At 23.1% G+C, this 23,924-nt stretch overlaps 9 protein-coding genes across 9 annotated transcripts; 6 read left to right on the forward strand and 3 right to left on the reverse strand.

The window, feature by feature from the left end:
• Window positions 1-617: 617 nt before the first annotated feature.
• DICPUDRAFT_40975 (uncharacterized protein) lies at window positions 618-1,312 on the forward strand (the record flags this gene model as incomplete). The annotated part of the gene is made up of 2 exons (XM_003292654.1): window positions 618-791; window positions 872-1,312. Coding segments are annotated over 2 exons (615 nt in total), but the record flags the coding sequence as incomplete, so codon positions are not given.
• A 498-nt stretch (window positions 1,313-1,810) lies between these two features.
• DICPUDRAFT_40970 (uncharacterized protein) lies at window positions 1,811-5,487 on the forward strand (the record flags this gene model as incomplete). The annotated part of the gene is made up of 4 exons (XM_003292655.1): window positions 1,811-2,044; window positions 2,128-3,187; window positions 3,263-4,588; window positions 4,853-5,487. The coding sequence occupies 4 exons, from the start codon at window positions 1,811-1,813 to the stop codon at window positions 5,485-5,487; spliced, it is 3,255 nt and encodes a 1,084-aa protein (XP_003292703.1).
• Window positions 5,488-6,323: 836 nt separating this feature from the next.
• Window positions 6,324-7,913, forward strand: DICPUDRAFT_50592 (uncharacterized protein; the record flags this gene model as incomplete). Its single annotated transcript, XM_003292656.1, has 2 exons — window positions 6,324-7,328; window positions 7,397-7,913. The coding sequence occupies 2 exons, from the start codon at window positions 6,324-6,326 to the stop codon at window positions 7,829-7,831; spliced, it is 1,440 nt and encodes a 479-aa protein (XP_003292704.1). The 3' UTR covers window positions 7,832-7,913.
• DICPUDRAFT_99434 (uncharacterized protein) lies at window positions 7,908-9,091 on the reverse strand (the record flags this gene model as incomplete). Its single annotated transcript, XM_003292661.1, has 3 exons — window positions 7,908-8,383; window positions 8,453-8,774; window positions 8,850-9,091. The coding sequence occupies 3 exons, from the start codon at window positions 9,089-9,091 to the stop codon at window positions 8,033-8,035; spliced, it is 915 nt and encodes a 304-aa protein (XP_003292709.1). The 3' UTR covers window positions 7,908-8,032.
• A 3,904-nt stretch (window positions 9,092-12,995) lies between these two features.
• Window positions 12,996-15,515, forward strand: DICPUDRAFT_40972 (uncharacterized protein; the record flags this gene model as incomplete). Its single annotated transcript, XM_003292657.1, has 2 exons — window positions 12,996-15,135; window positions 15,271-15,515. 2 exons carry the CDS (start codon window positions 12,996-12,998, stop codon window positions 15,513-15,515), a joined length of 2,385 nt encoding a protein of 794 aa, XP_003292705.1.
• A 285-nt stretch (window positions 15,516-15,800) lies between these two features.
• DICPUDRAFT_8582 (uncharacterized protein) lies at window positions 15,801-16,739 on the reverse strand (the record flags this gene model as incomplete). The annotated part of the gene is made up of 1 exon (XM_003292662.1): window positions 15,801-16,739. A coding segment is annotated over one exon (939 nt), but the record flags the coding sequence as incomplete, so codon positions are not given.
• Window positions 16,740-17,843: 1,104 nt separating this feature from the next.
• DICPUDRAFT_157457 (uncharacterized protein) lies at window positions 17,844-20,853 on the forward strand (the record flags this gene model as incomplete). Its single annotated transcript, XM_003292658.1, has 6 exons — window positions 17,844-17,859; window positions 18,012-18,362; window positions 18,428-18,612; window positions 18,657-20,100; window positions 20,167-20,453; window positions 20,527-20,853. 6 exons carry the CDS (start codon window positions 17,844-17,846, stop codon window positions 20,851-20,853), a joined length of 2,610 nt encoding a protein of 869 aa, XP_003292706.1.
• Window positions 20,854-21,072: 219 nt separating this feature from the next.
• DICPUDRAFT_40977 (uncharacterized protein) lies at window positions 21,073-21,444 on the reverse strand (the record flags this gene model as incomplete). Its single annotated transcript, XM_003292663.1, has 3 exons — window positions 21,073-21,162; window positions 21,239-21,352; window positions 21,424-21,444. 3 exons carry the CDS (start codon window positions 21,442-21,444, stop codon window positions 21,073-21,075), a joined length of 225 nt encoding a protein of 74 aa, XP_003292711.1.
• A 134-nt stretch (window positions 21,445-21,578) lies between these two features.
• DICPUDRAFT_157459 (uncharacterized protein) lies at window positions 21,579-22,362 on the forward strand (the record flags this gene model as incomplete). Its single annotated transcript, XM_003292659.1, has 2 exons — window positions 21,579-21,582; window positions 22,145-22,362. 2 exons carry the CDS (start codon window positions 21,579-21,581, stop codon window positions 22,360-22,362), a joined length of 222 nt encoding a protein of 73 aa, XP_003292707.1.
• Window positions 22,363-23,924: the final 1,562 nt, after the last annotated feature.

A 23,924-nucleotide genomic window follows, 5' to 3' on the forward strand; every position in this document is an offset into this window, starting at 1 on the left:
TTTTTTTTTATATTATTATATAAAATCATATTATGATTATTAATATTTTTTATTTCTCAGAGGGTAAAGATTAATCAATCAGCAAATTCAAGATTTTTTATTTAAGAAAAAAAAAAAAAAAAAAAAAAAAAAGAAACCATACAGAAATATTATAACAGTTCCAATAAATTCAATGAATAGGGGTATATCAAGAAATGCTTCAGTTTTAGAATATCGACCTTTTAAATGGGAAGATTTACCTCAACTTAAAATCTTACAGGTGGGTTTATACTTTTTTTCTCCTCAGCACGTGGTAACATTACAGCATTTCACTGACACTTTTTTTCTTTTTTTTTTAGAATCACTTATTTCCTGTACAATATTTTGATAGTTTTTACAAAAGGTTATTAGGAGGCTCTTATGTCTCAATTTTATTATGGCAAAAGATTAATAACTTACCAAATACTCATAATATAGAAATAGTTGATAGCGGTATAAATGTTAGCAGCAATAATAATAATAATAGTAATAATATAGGAGTAGATAATGATACAAAATCAACAATAAACAATAGTAGTAGTAATGACTCATTCATAGAGTTTAAAGAGAATAGTCAAGTAATAGAGAAATCATTTTTAAAAAATGATTATTTTGATAGAAAGCAATATGAATTAATAGGGGTAGCTACAGGAAGAGTTTCAAAAGACGATTCAATATGTTCATTATTTTATCAGAGACACGAGGGCTATTTAATGACATTCGGTATTAAAGAGCAATATAGAACTAGAGGGATGGGAACTGAATTATTAAATGTAACTTATTTAATAATAAAGATAATAATAATAATAATAATAAAAAACAATACTAATTTTAATTTATTTATTTAATAAAGAATATTTGTAAAGTTTTTCAAAAAAGAGGATGTGAAAGAGTACATTTACATGTTAAAAAAGGAAATAGCGCAGCATATTCATTTTATATAAAAAATGGGTTCAGATTTAATCAAGAAATTGCAAACTACTATAAAATTGATAATGTTCACTATAATGCATCCAATATGACCAAAGATTTAAAACCAAAAGAAAAAAAAAGTAATTGGCAAAAATTTTTATTACTACTTCAACAACCAGATTATATAAATATAGGTGAAGACGAAGAAGATATAGAAGATGAAAATGGTATAATAAGTGCTAATAGTGTTGGTTCTACAAGTAGTCTCAGCAAAAGATTTAATTTCATTTTAATTATAATTTTAATATTATTTTTAATATTTATTTTATTTTTAATCAGTAAAAATGATAATAATAATAATTTAAATATTAGCACCAAATAACAATAAAATTAAATAATAGTATAGACAATATATAAATAACGATAATAGGGAAAATAAATACCCTCCCAACAAGGTTATAAAACCTGTCATAAACGACCCCAATTTTTTATTTTATTTTTTTATTTTTTATTTTTAAAAAAAAAAATAACCAAATCTTAAAATTAATAAAATAAAATAATTAATAAACTATAAAGAATTTATTATTCTTTATTTTATAATCATTCTTCTATGATTTATACTAGATTCTTAAAACATTAACAAAATAATAAATTTAATTTTATTTTATTTTTTAAAATTATTTTTTTTTATTTTCATATTCAAAATTTTTTTTTTTAATTTTAAAATTTTTTTTTCAAAATTTTTTAATTTTTTATTTTATAGCATCTCGCTTATTTAATTATTTATTTATATATTTGTTTATTTTTATATTTATTTATTTATTTACAAGCATAAAATAATATTAATAATATAAAAATATAAATAATAAATTATAATAAAATGAAAACTAGATTTTCATCTATCGATATTAGAACTACTGTGTTCAATTTACAAAAATCTTTAATTGGCCTCAGATTAGCAAATCTTTATGATCTTAGTCCTAGAGTATTTTTATTAAAATTTTCAAGACCAGATTTCAAAAAGAATTTAATCATTGAATCTGGTATTCGTATTCATAGTACAAACTTTATTCGTGATAAAGGAGATCATACACCAGCCCCATTTTCTTTAACTGTAAGTAAACAACATTGCCTATTAAAAAAGAAGAAATATTTAAAAAAATATTAATAATATATTGTTTTTTATAAATATTATAGTTAAGAAAATATTTAAAAACCAAAAGATTAGAAAGTGTTAAACAATTAGGTGTTGATAGAGTTGTAGATTTTACATTTGGTTCAGGTGTTGCAGTACAACATTTAATTATCGAACTTTATTCAATTGGTAATATTATTTTAACAGATGGCGATTATAGAATTTTAGCAATTCTCCGTACACATCAATACAATCAAGATGAAAGTGTTGCTGTTGGTGATGTCTATCCAGTTAATAAAGCAAAGAAACCAACTGAATTTACAACCGAATTAATTGATTCAATCATCGAAAATACTCAAGATAAAAAAGAAACTTTAAAACAAGTATTTAATAAATCATTAGATTTTGGTCCAGAGTTAATTGAACATTGCATCTTATCAGCTGGTTTACAACCATCATTAAAACTAGAGCAATATGATCACTCTGTTAGTAGTCAAGCTTTAATTAGTGCTTTCAAAGAAGGACAAAAAATTTATGATCAATCAGTTGCATCAAAAGGTTATATTGTATTAAAAGATCCAAAACAACAAAAACCACAACAACAAAAGAAACAACAACAACAAACTTCCACTACAGCTGAACCACCAAAAGAAATTGTAATGTATGAAGAATTTGTACCATTTTTATATAAACAATACGAATCAAAGAAATATATTGAATATGATTCATTTGATGGTGCTGTAGATCAATTCTTTTCTGAAATCGAATCTCAAAAATTAGAACAACAAAGAATTCAACAAGAACAAACTGTATTAAAGAAATTAGATAAAGTTAAAGAGGATCAGCAAAGAAGAATTGATAGTTTATTTGCAAATGAAGCAGAGAATGTAAGAAAAGCTGAATTAATCGAAGCCAATCTTCAAGAGGTAGATCAATGTATTTTAATTATTCGTAGTGGTGTCGCAAACTCAATGAATTGGGATACTCTTAATCAATTGCTCAAGGAGGAGAAAAAGAAGAATCCATATTCAGTAGCAACTAAAATTCAACGTTTAAAATTAGAATCCAATCAAATTACTTTAGCTTTAACCGATGGCTTTTTATATGACGATGATGAAGAGGGTAGCGATGAGGATAACAGTGACAATGAAAGCGAAGATGACGATAGCGAAGAAAAAGAATCAAGCAAAAAGAAAGTCAATAAAACTAATAAAAAACCAACTTTAATTGATGTCGATATCAGTTTATCAGCCTTTGCCAATGCTAGAAAATACTATGACACTAAAAAGCAATCACATGAAAAAGCACAAAAAACTATTTCTCAAGCTGAATTTGCTTTAAAAGCTGCCGAAAGCAAAACCCGTCAACAATTATCCGAAGTTAAATCAAAACATTCAATGATCCAAATGAGAAAGGTATTTTGGTTTGAAAAGTTCCATTGGTTTATTAGCTCTGATAACTATATTGTAGTAAGTGGTAGAGATGCTCAACAAAATGAACTTTTATTCAAAAAGTATTTAGAAAAAGATGATGTCTATGTTCATGCTGATATTTTTGGTTCAACAAGTTGTGTTATTAAAAATCCAAATGGTGGTGAAATTCCACCAAATACCTTAATTCAAGCTGGTACAATGACAATGTGTTACAGTAATGCTTGGTCTGCTAAAGTCGTTACTAGTGCCTATTGGGTATACTCTCACCAAGTTTCAAAGACTGCTCCTTCAGGTGAATATCTCACAACAGGTAGTTTTATGATTAGAGGTAAAAAGAACTATTTACCACATTCACAATTGGTTATGGGCTTTGGTTTTATGTTCAAGATTGATGAATCTTGTATTGGTAACCATTTAAATGAAAGAAAACCATTACTCTCTGGCTCAAATAATCACGAAGATGACGGTGATGCTTCAAATAACTCTTCTGAAATTGTTACTACCAATGACGATGAAAAGCATTTAAGAAAATTCGAAAGAACCAAATTAAAAAAAGAACAAAAAGAAATGAAAGAATTGGAAGAATTAACAAAATTAGAAATTAAAGAAGGTGGTGGTGATATTGAAGAGGAAGAGGAAAAGGAAGAGGAAGAAATCGTCAAACCAGCACCAACTACAAAAACTGCAACCAAACCATCAACTAATGACAAATATAAAATTCAATTGGTTTCTAGTTTCAAAGATGGATTTGGTGGTGATGATGAAGATAATGAAGATGATGAAGATGAAGATAATAAGGATGATGATAGTAAAGGTAGATCGAAAGGTTATATTTCAGCTCACCAAAGAAAATTAATGAAAAAAGGTATTTCATTAGAAGAGGCCGAAACCTTGGTAAAAGAAAAGAAAGAGAAAGAAAAAGAAAATGAGCCTGAAGAAAAACAAGAAAAGCAAGAAAAAAAACCAAAGAATGAACCACAAAAACATTTGTTACCAAGTCAAAAGAATAAGTTAAAGAAAATTAAAGAAAAATATGGTCATCAAGATGAGGAAGAAAGAATAGAAAGAATGGAAATTTTAGGTTCAGCAGGTCAAAAGAAAGAAAAAAAGAAAGACAAAAAAGGCAAAAAAGGTAGTAATAATAATCAACAACAACAAAAGGGTGGTAAAACTAATCAACAACAAAAAGACAATAAATCAAATAACAATAAAAAAGAAGACCAAGATAAACAGAAACAAGTCGAAGATATCATTAAATTAAAAGAAGAAGAAAAGAAATCGACCAATACTACCGAAACCACAACCACAACCAAAGTTGAAAAAGTTGAAAAAGTTGAAAATGAAAATATTGAAGATATTGTCGAAAAAGAAGACGATGAATCAAATGATGAATCATCTTCAGATGATGAAAATAAAGAAGAAAGTGAAGAAGCCAAAGAATTAAAAAGAAAATCAAGAAAGGAGAAAAGAGAAGCCAAACTTAAAGAACAAGAAGAAATTAAAAAATTATTAGAGGAAGAAAACACAAGTAAAGCAGTCGATGATCAAACCATTTCAAATATTGATACATTAACAGGTCAACCAAGAGATGATGATATTCTTCATTTTGCTATTCCAGTTGTTGCTCCATACTCTGTATTCAACAATTATAAATTTAAAGTTAAATTAACACCAGGTCATCTTAAAAGAGGTAAAGCTGCTAAACAAGCTGCTCAAGTTATCCTTCAAAGTTCAATCATCAACAAACGTGAAAAGGAACTCATTAAAAATATTAAAGATGAAGATTTAACTTCAAATATGTTGGCTGATGTTAAATTACACGCTCCAAACTTATTACAAACTCAAAAGAAAGAAAAGAAGGAAAGAAAAGAAAGAGCCAAAGAGAAAGCAAACGAATTAAAAGAATCATATAAAGATAAAGATATTTCCAAGATCAATAATAATAATAATAATCAAAAAGAAAAAGAAAAAGAAAAAGAAAAAAAATAAAAATGGTAGTAACTATATAATTTATAAACTTAGGTTTTTTTTTCCAATATATTTTTTTTCTCTTTATTTCTTTATTTTTAAATATTTTTATTTTAATTATTTGTATTTATCGAAAAAGAAAATATTTATTTGTTTTTGAATGTAGTATGTAAAAAAAAATTTAAAAAAAAAAGATTACTTCATGTGGGTGTGTGTGTTAACTGTTTATTATAATAATAATACAAACAAAATTATGTATTGTGAACCCCCACCAAAATTTATATTTTTTTTAATTATTATTATTATTATTTTTTTTTTTTGTATGTTATCCGAATTAAAAAATTATTTTCTTTATTTTTTTTTTTTCATGATTTGTATATCAAATAATAAAAATAATAGTTTTCTTGTTTAATAACTATAAAATATTCCCAACCATCTTAATCCAATTATTATAAAGATTCCAAAAAAAAAAAAATAAAAATAAAAAATTTAAAAATAATTATTTAAAAAACTATTTTTTTTTTTTTTTTTTTCAAAATTTTATTAAAAAAATCCAAAAACCTTTTCTTTTGTTTTATAATCATAACAATTGTAATTTTAGTAAAATATTTTAAAAGAAAACTAATTAATTGGATATTAATATCTTAATAATTAATATACTTTATTAATAAAATATCCATCCAAAAATAAAATAATAGAAAACTTCTGATTATAGAAAATAAATCAAAATTAAATATTTTTTTTCATCCAACCAAATATTATAATTAAATAATAAAATAAATAATAAAATAAATAATAAAATAAATAATAAAAATCATAACAATAAAGGAAAACTTAATAATAATAGATAGTAAATAATGGGTAATAATATTTCGCAAAAAGCTAGAGATAGAATTTATTTATGTAAAGAAAATAATGGTAAAGATTTAAATTTATCACAATGTAATATTAAAAGAATACCAAGAAGAATTTTAAAGTTTAAAAAGAGTTTAAAGGATTTAAATGTTGGAAAGAATAATATAACAGAATTTTATAAACAAGTTGAAAAGCTTACAGGTTTAGAAAAATTAATTGCAGATTCCAACGAACTAAAAGAGATTTGCCCCAATTTATCAAAGTTAGAATTCCTTGTGTATTTGGATGTATCAAACAATATCCTTTCAAGTGTGCCAAATAATTTAAAGGCATTGACTGTATTGAATATCTCTTACAACTCAATTCAAAGTTTTGGAAATGTTGCTATTGTATTACCAGCTCTTCAAGAATTAATCTACACACACAACAAGGTATCAATTTTCCCAACAGAGATTTTAGAACTTCGTACACTTCGTGTATTGAATTTAGCTGGTAATCGTTTGAACTATCTTCCTGACGAAATTTCACATCTAGCTGGCTCTTTAGAAGAACTAAACCTTTCAGAGAATGTTTTCACATCCTTCCCAACACCAATTGCCTCTCTAACAAATCTTCGTTTCTTAAGTTTATCAAATAATAATCTTGGCACTCTTAGTAATCATTTCACCACTCTTTCTAAATTGGAGACTATTGACTTTAGTGGTTGCTCTTTGACTGCTTTCGACTTTGACCTTTCTCAATTAAGTAATTTAGCCGAAATCTATCTCTCAAATAATAGAATTCCTCAATTTAGTTTAACCACATCTCTTTCTTTTTCCAGTCTTGTAAATTCTTTAAGAATTTTAGATTTATCAAATGGTTGTTTCACTGCAATTCCAAAACAAATTGGTTGGTGTAGAAATCTTAGAAGATTAATGTTGGCACAAAATCAAATTACTAAAATTCCAGGTGAATTATTTTTATTAAATCCTTCAAGTGATATCATTTTAACCCAAAATCCATTAGAAGTAAGTATTGTTATTATTATTATTATTAATTTTTAAAATATAGATGTTAATATTTATTTGTTATATAGTACCCATTAGGTGAATGGATAAAAGAAGGTATACCAACATTTTTAAGAAATTTAAAACCATACATGAAATGTTATGGTCCAAATTGTTCAGTTTCAGGTTTAGAACCAAATCTAAAAGCAATGGCACCAAATCAATTTAATATTGATGCTTTTGATTATGATAATCAACCAAGAATTAGTGGCGGTGATGAATTTAAAGTTCAAATGTTATTAAATGGCACAGATGATGTTATTCCAGACGAAAACTCTGCTTATCCAATGAGAAACTCTTTATTCTTTAAGAATATCGAATGCGTTGTCAAAGATAATAAATCAACTAAACCAGGCACCTATACTGTTTACTTCAATTCCCCACAAACAGGTACCTATACTGTCAACATTACCTCTGACAATTTACCAATTAAAGGTTCACCATTTACAATCGAATTAAGTTAAATTAATAAAATTGTTATGGTTGAAAAAAAAAGAAAAAAAAAAACAAATAAATTTTATAAAAACTTTTTATTTTTTTAATAATATTAGAAACTATTTTTATTTTATTTTTTTAAATCTATAGATTTGTTTATTATTTATAACACTATATTTTTATTTAGTTAAAGGTGATATATAATGAAAATATTTGTATTTTATAAATTTTTAAAAAGTATTATCTTTTCCATTATTTTCTATAATACTGGCACCATCATTAATAACCGAGCCACTTGGTAGATACTCCTCCATTTCTGTAGAACCGATATCAAAGTCGTAAAATTGATCATTTTGATTGTTATTATTATTTGTTGTTTTATATGAGCTTTTTAAAGACTGATATGTTTCTATTATAACATCGTTCTGATTGATTGTATTAATTATATTATTAATAAAACTATTTTTTTTTATTTTATAAAGTAAAGGATCTACCATTGATAAAACCCTATAGAATTCATAGGGATAGGAATAAATATGTAAAATAGAAACTAAAAACAATTCGAATATTATTAACTGGTTCTATATAAAAAAATTAAAAAAAAATTAATAATAAATTAATTTTATATTAAAAATATTATAAATATATACTTTTATTAAATCTACCAAATCTTCATTAGAAACTGTGATAAATGAAAATACTACATTTTGATAAAAGAAAACCCCTAAAACTATTTTAATTGATAAAAATTTTAATATAGGTTTATATGCTATCAACTCATGATATGAATATTTAATAAATAACATGATGGCTGATAAAGCTAATGATAAGCTGATTGAAATAAATATTGTTTTATATGGATAAATTGTTTTTAGGTGTAATAAGCTTGAACCATAACAATGATGTTTTATACAAAGAATTGAAAGAAAAGTAAATAATGGCTTGATTACTATACATTGAAATACAAATACTCTACAATAAAATAAAAACTTTCTAAATTTATTATTAATTTATGTTATTTTTTAAAAAAGCTATAATTTTACTTACTCTGTGGGTTTGTATTTATAATTTGATAAAAATGGAAATATCTTTGATTGAAAAATTGGCTCTGGGTCGTGTAAAACAAAATGATTCATTAAATTATCGTCACCTCCCCCATACAAAACCAATAGTTGAAAAAACATATATAAAGAATGTGATTCATATAAATCTCTAATTAACTCCAAAACTTCTTTATGTTGTTTAAAAAATATTATTATTAATGTTAAAAGTGTATAAAATGGGCCCATAAAAATACCCCTAATAATATATTTTTGTTCTGGTTTTGAATAATATTTTAAATGTTTATATATTAAATAGAATGATAGAACTAAAGTGGCACCTGTAAATATACATGAAAATAAAATTAAAAAAATTGATATTAAATCTGTTTCTATTATAATTTTATTATTTCTAACCCTTTTAATTTAATTAAAAATAACAAATTATATTTGTAGCTAAAAAAAAAAAAAAAAATAAAAAAAAATTTTTACAAATAAATTAATTATTTTTATTATTTATTTTCCCCCCAAAAAAAAATTTTAAAAAATTTTCTTATTATTATTTTTTATAAGCTGTCTTTTTAACTACTTAATTACCATAACCCCCAATCAATTTGTTCTACCTTTAATCCCCTTCTATAGTATTTTTTTTTTTTTCAAGAGATGATTTTTAATGATAATTAAGTATTTTTTATTAAATGTGTTTTTTATTCTTTGGTAAGTTTACCACACTGCATATATGTTTAAGCACTGTAACGTCAATTCGTATGGGATCCCACCTTACCAATTCCATTGTTTTGATAAAATTTTTGATAAATTCTATTTCGATGAATTCAACAATCATTTTTTTTTTTTATTTAGTTAAGATGAAGTTTAATGGTAAGTCATCTTTTTTTTTTATTTATTATGTTTATGTTTTTTTTTAAAAGGATATTTTCAAAATATTAAAGTACCCGGGGCGTGTGAGGTGATTGGTTTTTTGTTTGTTTGTTTGTTTCGTCATTAGATATTTCCTCATTATCTAGTGTGGCAGTTGAATTGATTCTTTGTAATCATCATCTTGATCATTAAAGTCGACATTATCTTTTTTGATTAATTGATTGAATTTTGTTATTTCTTTATTAGTGGAGACCCCTGACATTCAGAACTAAGTGTTATGGGGACGGAACTAAGTGTTGAAAGTATTTGGTAAAAATCTTGATGGAGGTTAAGCGATTTAAAAAAAGTAAATCATACGGAAGATATAAACAATCAAAAAGTGTGGGGAAATCCGAGAATCGAACTCAGGACGCTACCACCCAAAGGTAGCATTATACCACTTAACTAATTTCCCAGTTTGTTGAAAAAATTATTTTTTACTCTTAGTGAATTTTTTTATAAATACATAAATCAATTGATTTAATTCGTGTTAATCTTTGCTCCGTTTGAATTGGAAAAAAATATGGTTAAAGATTAACAATTAAAAAAATTTTAAAAAAATTATTTTAATAAAAAGAAAATTTTCCAAAACCTCAGGTATTAATAATGGAAATTTTAATGATTAAGTTATATTTTGATAACAGAATATAAATTTTTATTTTTTGAAAACCCCTAAAAATCACAAAAAATTGAAACCTCTTTAATAATTTTTATTAAATGAATTCTTTTATTTATATTTTATTTAAATTTTTTTTTTTTTTTAAATAACATTGCTAATTTTTATAAAAATAATTATTTTTTATACATTTCCTTTTTAATGTTTTAATATTAAATAGTATAAAAACAAACAATATAAAAAATTATTAAAAAAAATTTGTTTAAAGTTTCCCAAAAAATAATTCGAAAATAATTTAAATTTGATAACAAATCACATATATATTTATTACCATAAATATTATTTCATAATATAAATTATTTATAAAAATGATGTTGTGTGATAGATAATAGATTAACAGTTTATTAAATAATCAAATTTAAAAAAAAGTAAAGGTTTTTTAATTATAAATTTAGTTTATTTACAAATCAATATTTTTTTAATTATTTTTTTTTTTTGCGCAACCATAGTTTGTTTCTTCGGTTTGTATTATTTATTTATTGTGTTTTGTTGGTATTTATTTGTTTTTTTTTTTTTTTTTTGTTTTTTAAAAAATAAAATAGAGATAAATCTTTGCTCTACTTTTTTATGATATTTTTATACAATGTTTTAAGGTTAAATGGTTGTGTTTTATGCTATATTTAATTAATGTGAAGGTGATGAAGGAGTAGTGCTGTGAATATGGGTAAGTGGATGGTGATTATTATTAGGGATGCTTGGGCCTAAAAATTTCCTTATTCTCTTTACTAAATCTGCTTTAACTTGTGGAGGTACTTTTTCTATTTTAAAAAAATAACAAAAATAAAGTTAATAAAAAATCTTTAAATTAGTTTGGTATATTAATATTATTTGAAATAATTACTTTTAGCAGTTGGTGTAACGAGTGCTATTAACTCTTCTATTTTAAAATTTTCGTTTTGATTATTCTTTATTATTTCACGACATGATACCTTTACTTCGTCTCTCCCACCTCCTTCAACTAATTTACTTTTTAATAATACCCTTTAATCTTTCTTTTTCGCCCGATTCCTATAAGTCTTTGATGAATTGTAGATCTTAATTTTATATGACCTAAATAAAGTAGTTTATATATTAATGTTAATTTATAAGAAAATAAAAAATAAAAAAAAAGAAATAAATATTATAATTACTCTTTTGGTATATCAATAGACGATGTCATTTTATATATTATATATTAATTCTTTTAGATGATAATTATTATTGTTATTATTATTTAAAAAATTTCTTTTATTTTTTTTTTTTATTTAGATATTTTAAATTTTGTGGTAATTATTATTTATAAAATTTATTTGAATAAAAAACTATTTGTTAATGCTAATTTTTAAAAAAAAAAAAATCGAACTATTAATGTACAAATTGATATTATATTATATCTATATTATTAGGAGCAATTTATAATAAATGATTATTATTTGATTATTTTGTGGTGGTATTGAATGAAAAATGAATGATTATTGGTATGATGGATGATTATTGTCCGTTTTATTTTTGTTCTTTTTTTAACAAAAAAAAAAAAAAAAAAGAAAAAAAATTTAAATAAAAATCAAAAAAAAAAATCAAAAAAAAAATTTTAAAAAATTTAAAAAAAATTTAAAAAAATAAAAAAAAAAAATTATTATAATAATATTATTTATTATAATTATTTTGAAAAAAAAAAAAATCTTAAATCTAGATTGCAATGAATTCCACTATGAATTATTTGTGATGATAATTGTTTACACTATTGTTTTTTAAAAGAAACAAAATGAAATTAAAGAAAATAAGATTTTTTTTGATTGATTTCACTTGTTATTTTTGTTGATGTTATAATATTTTAAATTGAAAAAAAAAAAAAAATAGACACACAAAAAATTTAAATAAAGAAATAAAAAAAATTTTAAAATAAAAAATACTGAAAATTTAAAAAAAAACAAAATAAGAGAAACAAAAATTTATTTTTATCTTTGTTTTGAAAGGAAAAAAAAAAAAAAATATAAATAAAAACAAAATTTAAAAATAAAAAAAAAGAAATAAATAGAAACAAAATTTTGGGGGGTAATATTTTGGTGGAGAGTGTTAAATCAGTGTTTGGGTTAATCTGGAGTTAAAAATAATTATAATAAATCGAAATCAAATAATTCTTTTTAGGTCTAGGATTACATCATTTTATTATATTATTATTTGAATGATTTAATATTTATTTTTTTATTTTTTTTAAATTTATTTTATATTTTTATAATAATTCATATTTATTTTTTTTTTTAGAAAATTAAGTTTTTTTTTTTAAATTTTTTTAATTTTTTTTTATTTTTTTGAATAAAAATAAAAGAGATTTTAATTTTGATATGAAATTCACCCAACAACCAAAAAATGGATTTTAGAAAAAAAAATTGGTTTTTTTTTAAAATTTTTTTTTTTTTTTAAAATAATTTTTTTTTTTTTAATTTTTTTTTTAATTTTTTATATTTATTTTTTTTTCATCTCAATAATTATAAATAAAATAATTTGTTCACTCATTTATTTAATAGTAATAGCAATAGTAATAAAATAAAATAAATATAAAAAAAAAAAAAAAAAAAAATGGATGCTATACCAATAGTATCTTTATCTTTGTCCCCATCAAAAGATTCAACATGTTTATTTTTTAAAATATGGAGAAATAATTACCTAAGATCCAATATTATTCAATGGTTACCATCTATTAATCATTGCTATGATATTTCAGAATATTATTTATATTATGACAATTCAAATAGTAGCGAAGAAGAAGAGGAAGATGGTGTACATTTCGAAACTAAAGGCTTTGACGAGAATGACTGCGACAACGAATCATATTTTATATATGACGATATAGTAGAATTAAAAAGTAAATTGAAAATAAAGAGCTATTCCGAGGCCAATGACTTGTTATGGTTAATTAAAAATAAACACTTTCCACTATTAAAAGATAAACTAATAATGCATAAAATTATAAAACAACAACAACAAAGTAATAGTAAGAATGGTAAAAAATCATTTAATAACAATTTAAAAAATTTTAAATTAAATATAACCGAAAATTCAATCTATAACTTTTGTCTTCAAAATAAAGATATCAATATTTTTAAATTATTTTTCGAAGTCTACGGCAACGAATATTTTTGCACAGAGAATACAAAAATTATGGAGAAGGTTGTACAAAGTGGTAGCTTAGAAATAGTCAAATATCTAATTCAAAAGGGTTTCAAATTCGATTCAGAGTCAATCCATTTCAGTATCTCTTTTGGGTTCTTCAAAGTGTTTAAGTTCTTAATGGAGTCAATGGCAAATTCTACCGAGATCTCATTAGAATCAAATACAATCGATTTTGCAAGAGGTGATCCAGTATTAGTGGCCAAAAAATCAAGTACTGGCCAAGATGTTATTAAATTGAGAAATATTGGTTTAAAAATTTTACATTATTTACATGAAATATATCCTGATATTGAATACTCTCAACAGGCTGTAGATTATAGCTGTGTTAGTGGTAATTTAAAAATGGTAGAATTTTATGGTTGTGAAAAAGGATTGCTTCCATCAGAAAAGGGCATCCAGGGTGCCATTATAGGAAATCATTTAAATTTATTAAGATACTTTAAAGAGAAAAATTTATTCAGAGAGTCCGATATGTATACATTTGGTATCGATCAAGCCATTGCAAAGGGTCATATGGAGGCCATCAAGTTTATGCACAGAAATTTAAATCGTAAATGGTCCCATGAAGCAATTGGTTTTGCTGCAAAATTCTCAAAATTTGAAATCTTAGAGTATATGTATAAGCATGATCAAGATCTATTTAAAGAGCATCTCAGAAATACAAGGGTTTTAAAAAAGGCATCATCAGGTGGGGATAGGCGCACAATCGAATATCTAATGGGTCTAGGTTTTGCAGGTTCTGAACATTTGATAATAAAAGCATCAAAAAAGAATAATGTCGAATTAGTAGAATTTTTTTTCGACCGTTTCAAAACATCAGTACCATTTTCAAATAAATCAATTGACTATAGTATACAAAACAATAGTTTAGAAATGTTTAAAGCTCTAATGAAAATTAAAGGTAAATATAACAGCATAAATTATAACAGTGGCTACCACATTGAAATTAGTGGTAATTTCAGTAATGGTAATAGTTTAAAATTAAATAAATATGTAATGCAGTGTATAAGAAATAAAAATCTAGTGCTTTTAAAATATGTTGTTCAGCATTTTCACAAAGAAGGTCTTAGAATTACCAGTAGAAAAGAAAATTTATTATTATTTGCAGCCCAACACGATTTGTCAATTGTTAAATATCTTTTAACATTACCAGGATTTAAAGTAACACCAAATATTATATTTGCATCAAAAAATAGAAGAATGGCAAAGTTTTTATATTCAATGTATGATGGCCACTCACCAATGAATTCATTAGTTTTTGAAAATTCTATCAATCATAGCAACCTAAACTTATTGAAGTACCACATTCAAAAGATTATAATCCATAAGAAATCTTTGGGTGAGACAGTATCAATCAAAGATATTTTATCAGAAAAAGAAGTTTCAAAAATTGCATCACTTCCAAATAATGCTAAAGCTTTAAAATACATTCACAGGGTTTATAAAATACCATTTTCAAACCAAATCTTAAGAGATTCTTGTAGTTCAAATTCACTCGAAAATGTTAAATATGTAAATGAAGTTTTAGAAAGTCAATCAGTTAAAAGTACTAATAAAGAGCCAGCAAAACCAGCAAAACCAGTAGACACTACCATTACAAAGAGTTCTACCACCACATCAAACCACACAAGTTCATCAGTTACATCATCAAGTTTTTTGAGGAATATGGTAACTTATCGAGAATATATTATGGACAGTGCAATTGACAGTTTGGAGATAGTAAAATATTTAAACTTTCATAGTAATCAAGAATGCAGTACCAAAGCTATCGAAGAAGCAGCCCATTTAGAAAACTATATGACCGTTAAATTTTTATTAGAGAATAGAAAAGAAGGTTTTACAAATAATGCCAGACTTAAAGCAGAATCATTTCCATCTATTTTAAAGCTTTTAAAAGATCATAATGATTTATTAAAAAAACAATAAAATACTACAAATACAATTATGTATTTAATGTATAATTATAAAATTATAAATATACTATAAAAACACAAATAAAATAAAATTAAATAAAACTAAATAAAACTAAATAAAATAAAATAAAATAAAATAAAATCAAATAAAATAAAATAAAATAAAATCAAATAAAATCAAACAAAATAAAATAAAATAAAATAAAATATTAAAACAATAAACTCCATTATATATGAAATAAATATTTATTTAATTTTTTTTTAATATAATTTTTGAAACACCGTATTTTCCATTGAATGATTCAATTGATTCAATTGATTTGAAGTTGGTTGCTGATATTAATTGTTCCCATTCTTCAGTTGTACGTTCTTGGCCGCCAATGACATGTAAATTTAAAATATCAAATATTGCATGGAAATCTGGTTGATTCTTTGGTGGTAAAATACCCTCTAAAAGTACCAAGTAGGTGTTTGGTTTCATTTTGCTGTAAACGTTATTAATAATAACTGTTGATTTTTCATTGGACCAATCATGAATAACTCTTTTCATTATGTATAGATCTGCATTTTCTGGGATGGTTTCTGCCTTAAAGAAATCGCCTGGTTTGTATTCTAATTTTGATTTAATTTCTGGTGCTAACGATTTGATAAATCCTTGTGAGAATTCTGAATTGATGGCCATTGGAAGATCGAAGTTTATAGCTTTTTCAATTGATGGATATAATGGTATGAGATCAGATAACAATTTACCAGAGCTTCCGCCTATATCACATACAACTTTAGATTCACCCATCTGATTTGAGAATTCTGAAAGGATACTATGATTTGATTGGGTTTGGAATGACATTGCTTTTATAAAACATGTTTTAAAATCGTCGTTCTGACTAGAAAATGCCCATAAATTTGGATATCCAATAGATTGAAAAGCTTTACTTGAGCCGCTTTTAATTGAATCTTCTAAATGTAACCAGGATTCCATAATTTTTGGGTTTAATGCCATTTTAACGTGATTAATAGCACCATTATCATTTACTAATAATTTGGATAGAGGTGAATTGGTAAAGCAGTATGGTTCCTCCATTTCGATAAATAAACCTTCTCTTGATAAAAATCTTAATATACGATAAAAATATTGCCCATCAAACTCTAATTCTTTGGCCAATTCTAATGAGTTGTTTTTACCTTGTTCGATAAGTTTGGGAATATCATATTTAACTATAATTGCAAAAGCACTTGATTTCCATATACCACAATAGTTTAGTTTTAATAATTCATCCATTCCCTTATAAAAAAAAAAAAAAATAAAAAAATAAAAAAAAAAAAAAAGTTAATAGGTTTTATTTAAATACATAATTTATTTATATTTTTTTATTTATACTTTATTTCTTAAAGATAAAATCAGTTAGAGTTTGTTTTGATAAAAAATAAATATTTTTTTTTTTTTTTTATATTTTTTTTTTTTTATTTATTTATATTTTTTAAAAAAATAATAGCCCATGAATTATTAATGCATACGACTAATAGATTTCTATAAAAAAATGAAGTGATGAATAGAAGACCATATTTATTTAATTATTAATCTATAGATAAAAATAGATTTTTTTTTTTTTTTTAGTATAGAGATAATATTATCAACAACCATGTAATGTTTTTATTAATTTATTAATAGGGTGTTGTAAGCATATTATTATTATTATAGTTATTGGTAATAATAATTATTTCAAATTACACCAAACACAAAATAATTGAATGGTTTTATTTATTTTTTTATTGGAAATAAAGAGTTTTTAAATATATTAAGTGATCGAAATGAAAAACAAAAAAGAATTAATTTTCATAGAAGTGTGTATATATGATGTTTGATGATGACCATTTAAATAGTTGATTCAAATAATTCAATTAAAAAAAAATTTTAAAAAATAAAAAAAAAAATAAAAAAATAAAATTTTTTTTTTTTTTTTAATTTTTTAAAAAAAAAAAAATTATATTAAAATTTTTTTTATATATGTGTTACTTCTTCATTATTTAAATTTTGTATATAAACAACAAAATTAATTTATTAGTTTATTATAGGTTATATTTTTATAATAAATTTAATAATAAAAACCCTTCCTTTTATATACAAATCTTTAAATTTTAAATATTTTTCAAAAAATATAAAAAGAATCCTTATATTTTAGGAATTGTATTTATAATAATAATAAATAATAAAATAATAGTAATACCTATTATAATAATAATAAATAATATTTTAAATTAAAGGGATCCAATAAACAGTTTTAAAAAAATACAGATCATTTTATATATATTTTACATTTTTTTTTTTAAATAAATAATAAAAATGGGTGGAGTTCAAAGTAAAAAATTAAATAAAAAATGTAATGTATAAAGTCAAAAAAACAAATTATATTTATAGACTAATTATAATAAAATAAAAATTGAAAAAAACAAAAAAAAAAAATTGAAAACATTTTACTAATTTTTAACATTTAACTCCCCATAATAATAGTGGAACAAAATGAAATTGACAGAATTCAAACTTTATTTAACGATATATCAGTACCAATCAAATCAGTTAAATCAATAGATAGGGATGGATTCAAAAAGTTTCATTTACTTCCAGAACCTTTATCAGATAGAATATTTAATTTATTCGAACAAAAAAAGAGCAATACAATGTCATTCGATGATTTATTATCAGGTTTAGCAGTTTGTAGTAAAGCAAGTGAAAAGGATAAAGTTCATGTAATCTTTAAGTTTTTAGATATAGATGATGATGGTGTAATTACAAAAGAAGAAATTTCAGTTTTATCTGTTGTTTCATTAGAAAATCCAAATAGCCCAAAAATATTTTCACAAGGTAACAACAGAATATTATAATTATAATAGTAATATAAAGTCTAATAATTTTTTTTTAATTTTTAGACCCACAAGAAAATCCACTACTTTCACAAGTTATTGCAATGGGTTTTCCAAAGCATAAAGTTAATTTAGCACTTAAAGAAACAAAGAATGGCTCAATTGGTACACCAGGAAGTAATCCAATAGAAAATATAGTTACATGGTTACTTGCTAATCATTCAGCGGTAAAATATCCAAATACTATTATAGTTTATAATAGAATAATATTAACAAATTTTATTTTTATTATTAGGATGGAGATTTAGGTATTGATGAAGAGCCACCACAAGAAAAACCAATTGAAGATAAAATTAATTTAAAACCAGATCCAAAATCAATTGAGGAATTAACAATTGGGTTAAATTTATCGACTATATTAACAACATTTGAAGGATTATTTGATGTTTTAGATAAAGAAGGTGGTAAAATTACTTCTGCTAAATTTAAGAAATGGGCCAGTAATTCAAAGAAACCACAAGAATTAGACTCCTTGTTAAAGCCAATAGCTGCATTATATGATAGAGCAATCAAATGGAAATCTGATTCAACCTTAAATCAATCAAGCGAAGCAATTCAAAGATCAACCTCAAATAGTAGTATTTCATCACAAGTTAGCATGCAACAACAACAACAAACCAATGGTTCAATAAATAGCAATAATACCTCATTACAAGATATAAACAATCCAAATCCTAAAGAATTAAAGAGATATTCATCGGTATCTGTAATGGAAACTTCATCAGCAAATAAAAAGGCCGAAAAAGAAAAAGAAAAAGCAGAAAAAGCAGCAGAGAAAGAAAAGGAAAAAGCAGAAAAGGCAGCAAAGAAAGCAGCAGAGAAAGAAAAAGAAAAATCAGAAAAATCAGAAAAATCAGTAGATAAATCAAGTGATAAGTCATTTGAAAAACCAGCAAATTTCGAGGGTGTTGTTAGTCCAATTAAAGAAAGTGGAAGTATAAGTAAGGATAATAATAGTACTACAATCAAATCTAGTAGTGCCTCTATTTCAGGCCCAAAGAAAGATAACGATACATCATCTTCATTCGACTCTGATAGTGACGACGAAGTTATCAAACCTGCTATACAGGTTGTAATTAGAGATAAGCCAATAGAATTACAAAAACAAGACTCTCTCTTTAATATTGACCCATCCATTGGTATTATTAAACCAATGGCCGGTAAACAATCAGCAGCAACTCTCAGATCTAGAGGCAGTAGAAGCAACAGAAATACCATTGACCCAGAAATGTTTTCACTTCAACCATTAACACCAGTTTCAAAACAACACACAACAACTACCACAACTACAAATACCAATCAATCAAATACACCTAGTCCAACATTGTCATCACCAATTTCAAATTCACCAACACTAAGTAACAATAGAAATCCATTGGGTCAAAGTAATACTATAGTATCATCACCACCAGCATTTGTGCAGTCACAATCAAGTGCTAGTTTCTTTACAAATAATAGTAATAATACTCAACCACCAACTACTACATCATTGCAGCCAACTACTAAACATAATGTTTCATTTACAGATACAGCATCATCAAACAGTAATCCTGCAAGCCCAATTTCACAAAAAATAAATTCTGAAAGTATTGAATTTATGAAAAAATGTATAAATAAATTAGAATCTGGTCAATTTAAAGATGCAATTCAAGATATAGATCAATGTATTAGAGTATTATGTATGTATAGAGTTTAATTAAATAGAATAAAAATAATATTTATTAATAAAAATTTTCTTTTTTTAGTGCAAATTCATTCATCAAACTATTCAATTATTCAAAATGAAGTTAATTTTTGTGTTGGTTATAGAGTTGCATTAAATATATTAAATGAAATTAATATTATAGAACAAAAAATTCAAAAAGAAACAAATACCGATGATATTGCATCCTTTTATGAATCACAAGCTTTATTATCAAAGTTTTTGGTAGATATTCCACTTCAAAATAATCATAGAATAGTTTGTGCTAAAATGGCCATAAAATATAATTTGCTTGCAAATAATTTTGGAATTGCTTCAAAACTGATTGGGGTATGTAGAAAAAAAAAAAAAAAAAAAAAAAAAAGAAATATTTATATATATTAATGTTTAAATTTTATTTTAGGCACTCACCCAAAAAAGTAATATTAAATTAGAAGAAAAATCTCAATATGAATCACAATTGTCTCAATGTAAAGAAAATCATTTTAATAACTCTGGATTACCAATGTATATTTGTCCAAGTTGCAAATCACCAACTGGCGCTGATTCAATTAAATGTTCATGTGGTAGACCTGTAAGATGGTGTTTCCAAACATTTTCTTTAATCAAAGACCTTACCTTTTTACAATGTAACTTTTGTAATTCTACATTTTCAATTAATCAATATGAAGTTGTTCCAAAATCAATTTGTCCATGTTGTTCTCATGGTATAGTTATAACAAAAAATTAAAATATTTAATAAATAAATAATAAAATAAAATTATACAAATTATATATAATATAACAGAAATAATATGATCATAATGATCACTAAATCTTTTATTTAAAAAAAAAAATATTTGTTTTATTATTAATACATTTACAATTTTATTGAGTTTGTTTTATTTGTTTAAATAAATAATTTGCATGTTGTTTGTTTTTTGTTTTTGCTATAATTTAATATATAATTTTAATCCCAAAGGAACAACATAGATACAAAACTTTCATATTGAACATAACCTGAATTTTGTGGGTCAGCTTCATAAATCATTTCTTCAATCTATTTTTTAAAAATTAAAAATTTTATTAATATAATGTTTTTGAAATTATAAATATAAATATTAAAATATAAATACCTCTTCTGGTGGCATCATATCACCTAATTCATTTAAAACTTTTCTTAAATAATCAACAGTTACATAACCATTACCATCACGATCAAAAACTTTGAATGCTTCGATGACTTGTGCCTACGTAAATAATAAAAAAATTAGTTATTTATTCTTTTAGAAACTATGAAATATAGTCGTGTTATTATTACTTTTGTGTTAATATGATTCATTTTATATTGTTATTATATATTTGAAAAAAAAAAAATCAAAAAAAAATTCTTTTTTTTTTAAAATTTTTAAAAAATTTTTTTAATTTATTTTTAAAAATTTTTTTTTTTTTTTTAAAATGTTTTATTATAAAAAAATGGGTTTTTATTTTTATTTTTTTTTTATTTTTTTTTATTTTTATTATTTTTTTTTTTACAATTATTTTTATAGTTTTTACTTTTTATAGTTTTTACTTTTTATATTTATTTTTTATGGTTGTTTTAATAGGAAATATTATAATATTAATGGAAAATAAAAATTTCTTTTAAAGATTTTATTAAATTATATAATTTTTTTATAAAGCTATTGGGTTTTTAATATTTTACTTAAATGGGTTATAGATTTTATCTTTTCTTATCTAATAAATAAACTTTAAAATAAATGGATCATTTTGGAATTATAAAGCAATATTTAAATAAATGTAACTAATTTTTTATTATTAAGCTATTGTTTTCTGAAAACTTCAACAAACTGGGAAATTAGTTAAGTGGTATAATGCTACCTTTGGGTGGTAGCGTCCTGAGTTCGATTCTCGGATTTCCCCACACTTTTTGATTTTTTATATCTTCCGTATGATTTAAAATGCCATATCCCTGGTATTTCATCAAGTTTGGATTTGGTTATGTAAAGAATTATATGACGATCAAGAAAATACAATAAAAGAACTCGATTATAAGAATCTAACCTCAAAATGGACTAAGCTAGCTACTTTAGAATACTTAAAAGGTTTAAAAAACATCAAGGAAAGACACGCTAAACAACCACAAACAATTAGCAACATCAATGAAGAATATAGAAAATTCAAAAGAAGAATAGCAAGAGCATACTTCATCAGCATCAAATCATTACCAAATATCAACAGTTTAGAATATTTTCTTTAAAAACTTTAATTATCTTCATTTTTAAAAAAAAAAAAAAAAAAAAAAAATGTGTTGGTACTTTTATTATAATTCCATCTGCTATCTTTACCAGAACTCGACTATAAGAATCTAACCTCAAAATGGACTAAGCTAGCTACTTTAGAATACATAAAAGGTTTAAAAAACATCAAGGAAAAACACGCTAAACAACCACAGACAATTAGCAACATCAATGAAGAATAGCAAGAGCATACTTCATCAGCATCAGCATTACCAAATATCAACAGTTTAGAATATTTTCTTTCAAAACTTTATAAAAAACATTAAATAAAATTTTACTTGATTAATTTAAAGCATTTGCTTTTAATTATCTTCACTTTTAAAAAAAAAAAAAAAAAAAAAAAAGGATCACACAAATTGAAGTTACCGTGCCCAACTTGTACAGTGTGGTAAAACAAGATCTTGTTCATTAAGAATCATCTTCACTTTAAAAAAAAAAAAAAAGAACAAGGATCATTACCTGAAACCACTCTTATCAATTTCCAAATAATTTTGATTGGAAAATTAACATTATGTAATGTGGATGGAGCTACTTTAATTTTGCTGAATACATTACAATTATTTTAATTTTGCTTTTAATTATCTTTACTTTTTAAAAAAAAAAAAAAAAAAAAAAAAAAAAAAAATTTAAATTTTTCAAAAAAGAATTTTTAAAAAAAATTAAAAAAATAAAAAATAATAAAAACTTTTAAGTTTTTCGAATTTTACAAAAACATTTCATATAAATTTTATTTTATTTAATTTGATCATAGCACCTTGCAATAAATGTAGATGGAGCTACTTTAGTTATAGATAAATAATAATAATAATTATAAAATAAAAAATAATAAAATTTATTTTTAGATACAAAATTTTCAAATCTATAAAAATGAAATAGTTTATAAAAAAAATTTATTTTATTTATTTATTTATTTATTTATTTATTTATTTATTTATTTATTTATTTATTTATTTATTTATTTTTTTATTTATTTATAAATTTTATATATATCTATTCGCAGTTTTTTTTTTTTACCCGATTTGTATTCAACCTGACCCGTGATTAAACCTCCCATTTACGGGCTTTAACTGTAGCTTCAGTTGGTGGTCTATATGCAATAAAATTATAAATAGTTTAATACAAGAATATTCTTAAGCAAAAATAATCTGGACTCAAATATAAGTCATTCTGCTCCGCAAAGTTTTGACAAAGTTTGGTATAATCAATTTTAATAATTTTTTTATCAAACAATTCAAGACACAAAATAAATTAGTATTTTTTAATTAAATATAATCAAAAAAAAAATTCAAAAAAAAATATTCGACAACATATTAAATATTTTATAAATGTATATACAACATTAAATTAAAAATAGGAACCCAACATCAAATAACAGAGGAATAATATAAATATTTAATTTAATTTAATTTAATTTAATTTAATTTAATTTAATTTTTTTTTTTTTTAATTTAATTTTAAAAAATTATTTTATAATTTTTTTATAATTTCAAAAATTATATTTTTTTTATTTATAATTTATTCA

The sequence above is a fragment of the Dictyostelium purpureum genome, assembly GCF_000190715.1.
Source record: "Dictyostelium purpureum unplaced genomic scaffold DICPUscaffold_363, whole genome shotgun sequence".
Classification (NCBI taxonomy): domain Eukaryota; phylum Evosea; class Eumycetozoa; order Dictyosteliales; family Dictyosteliaceae; genus Dictyostelium; species Dictyostelium purpureum.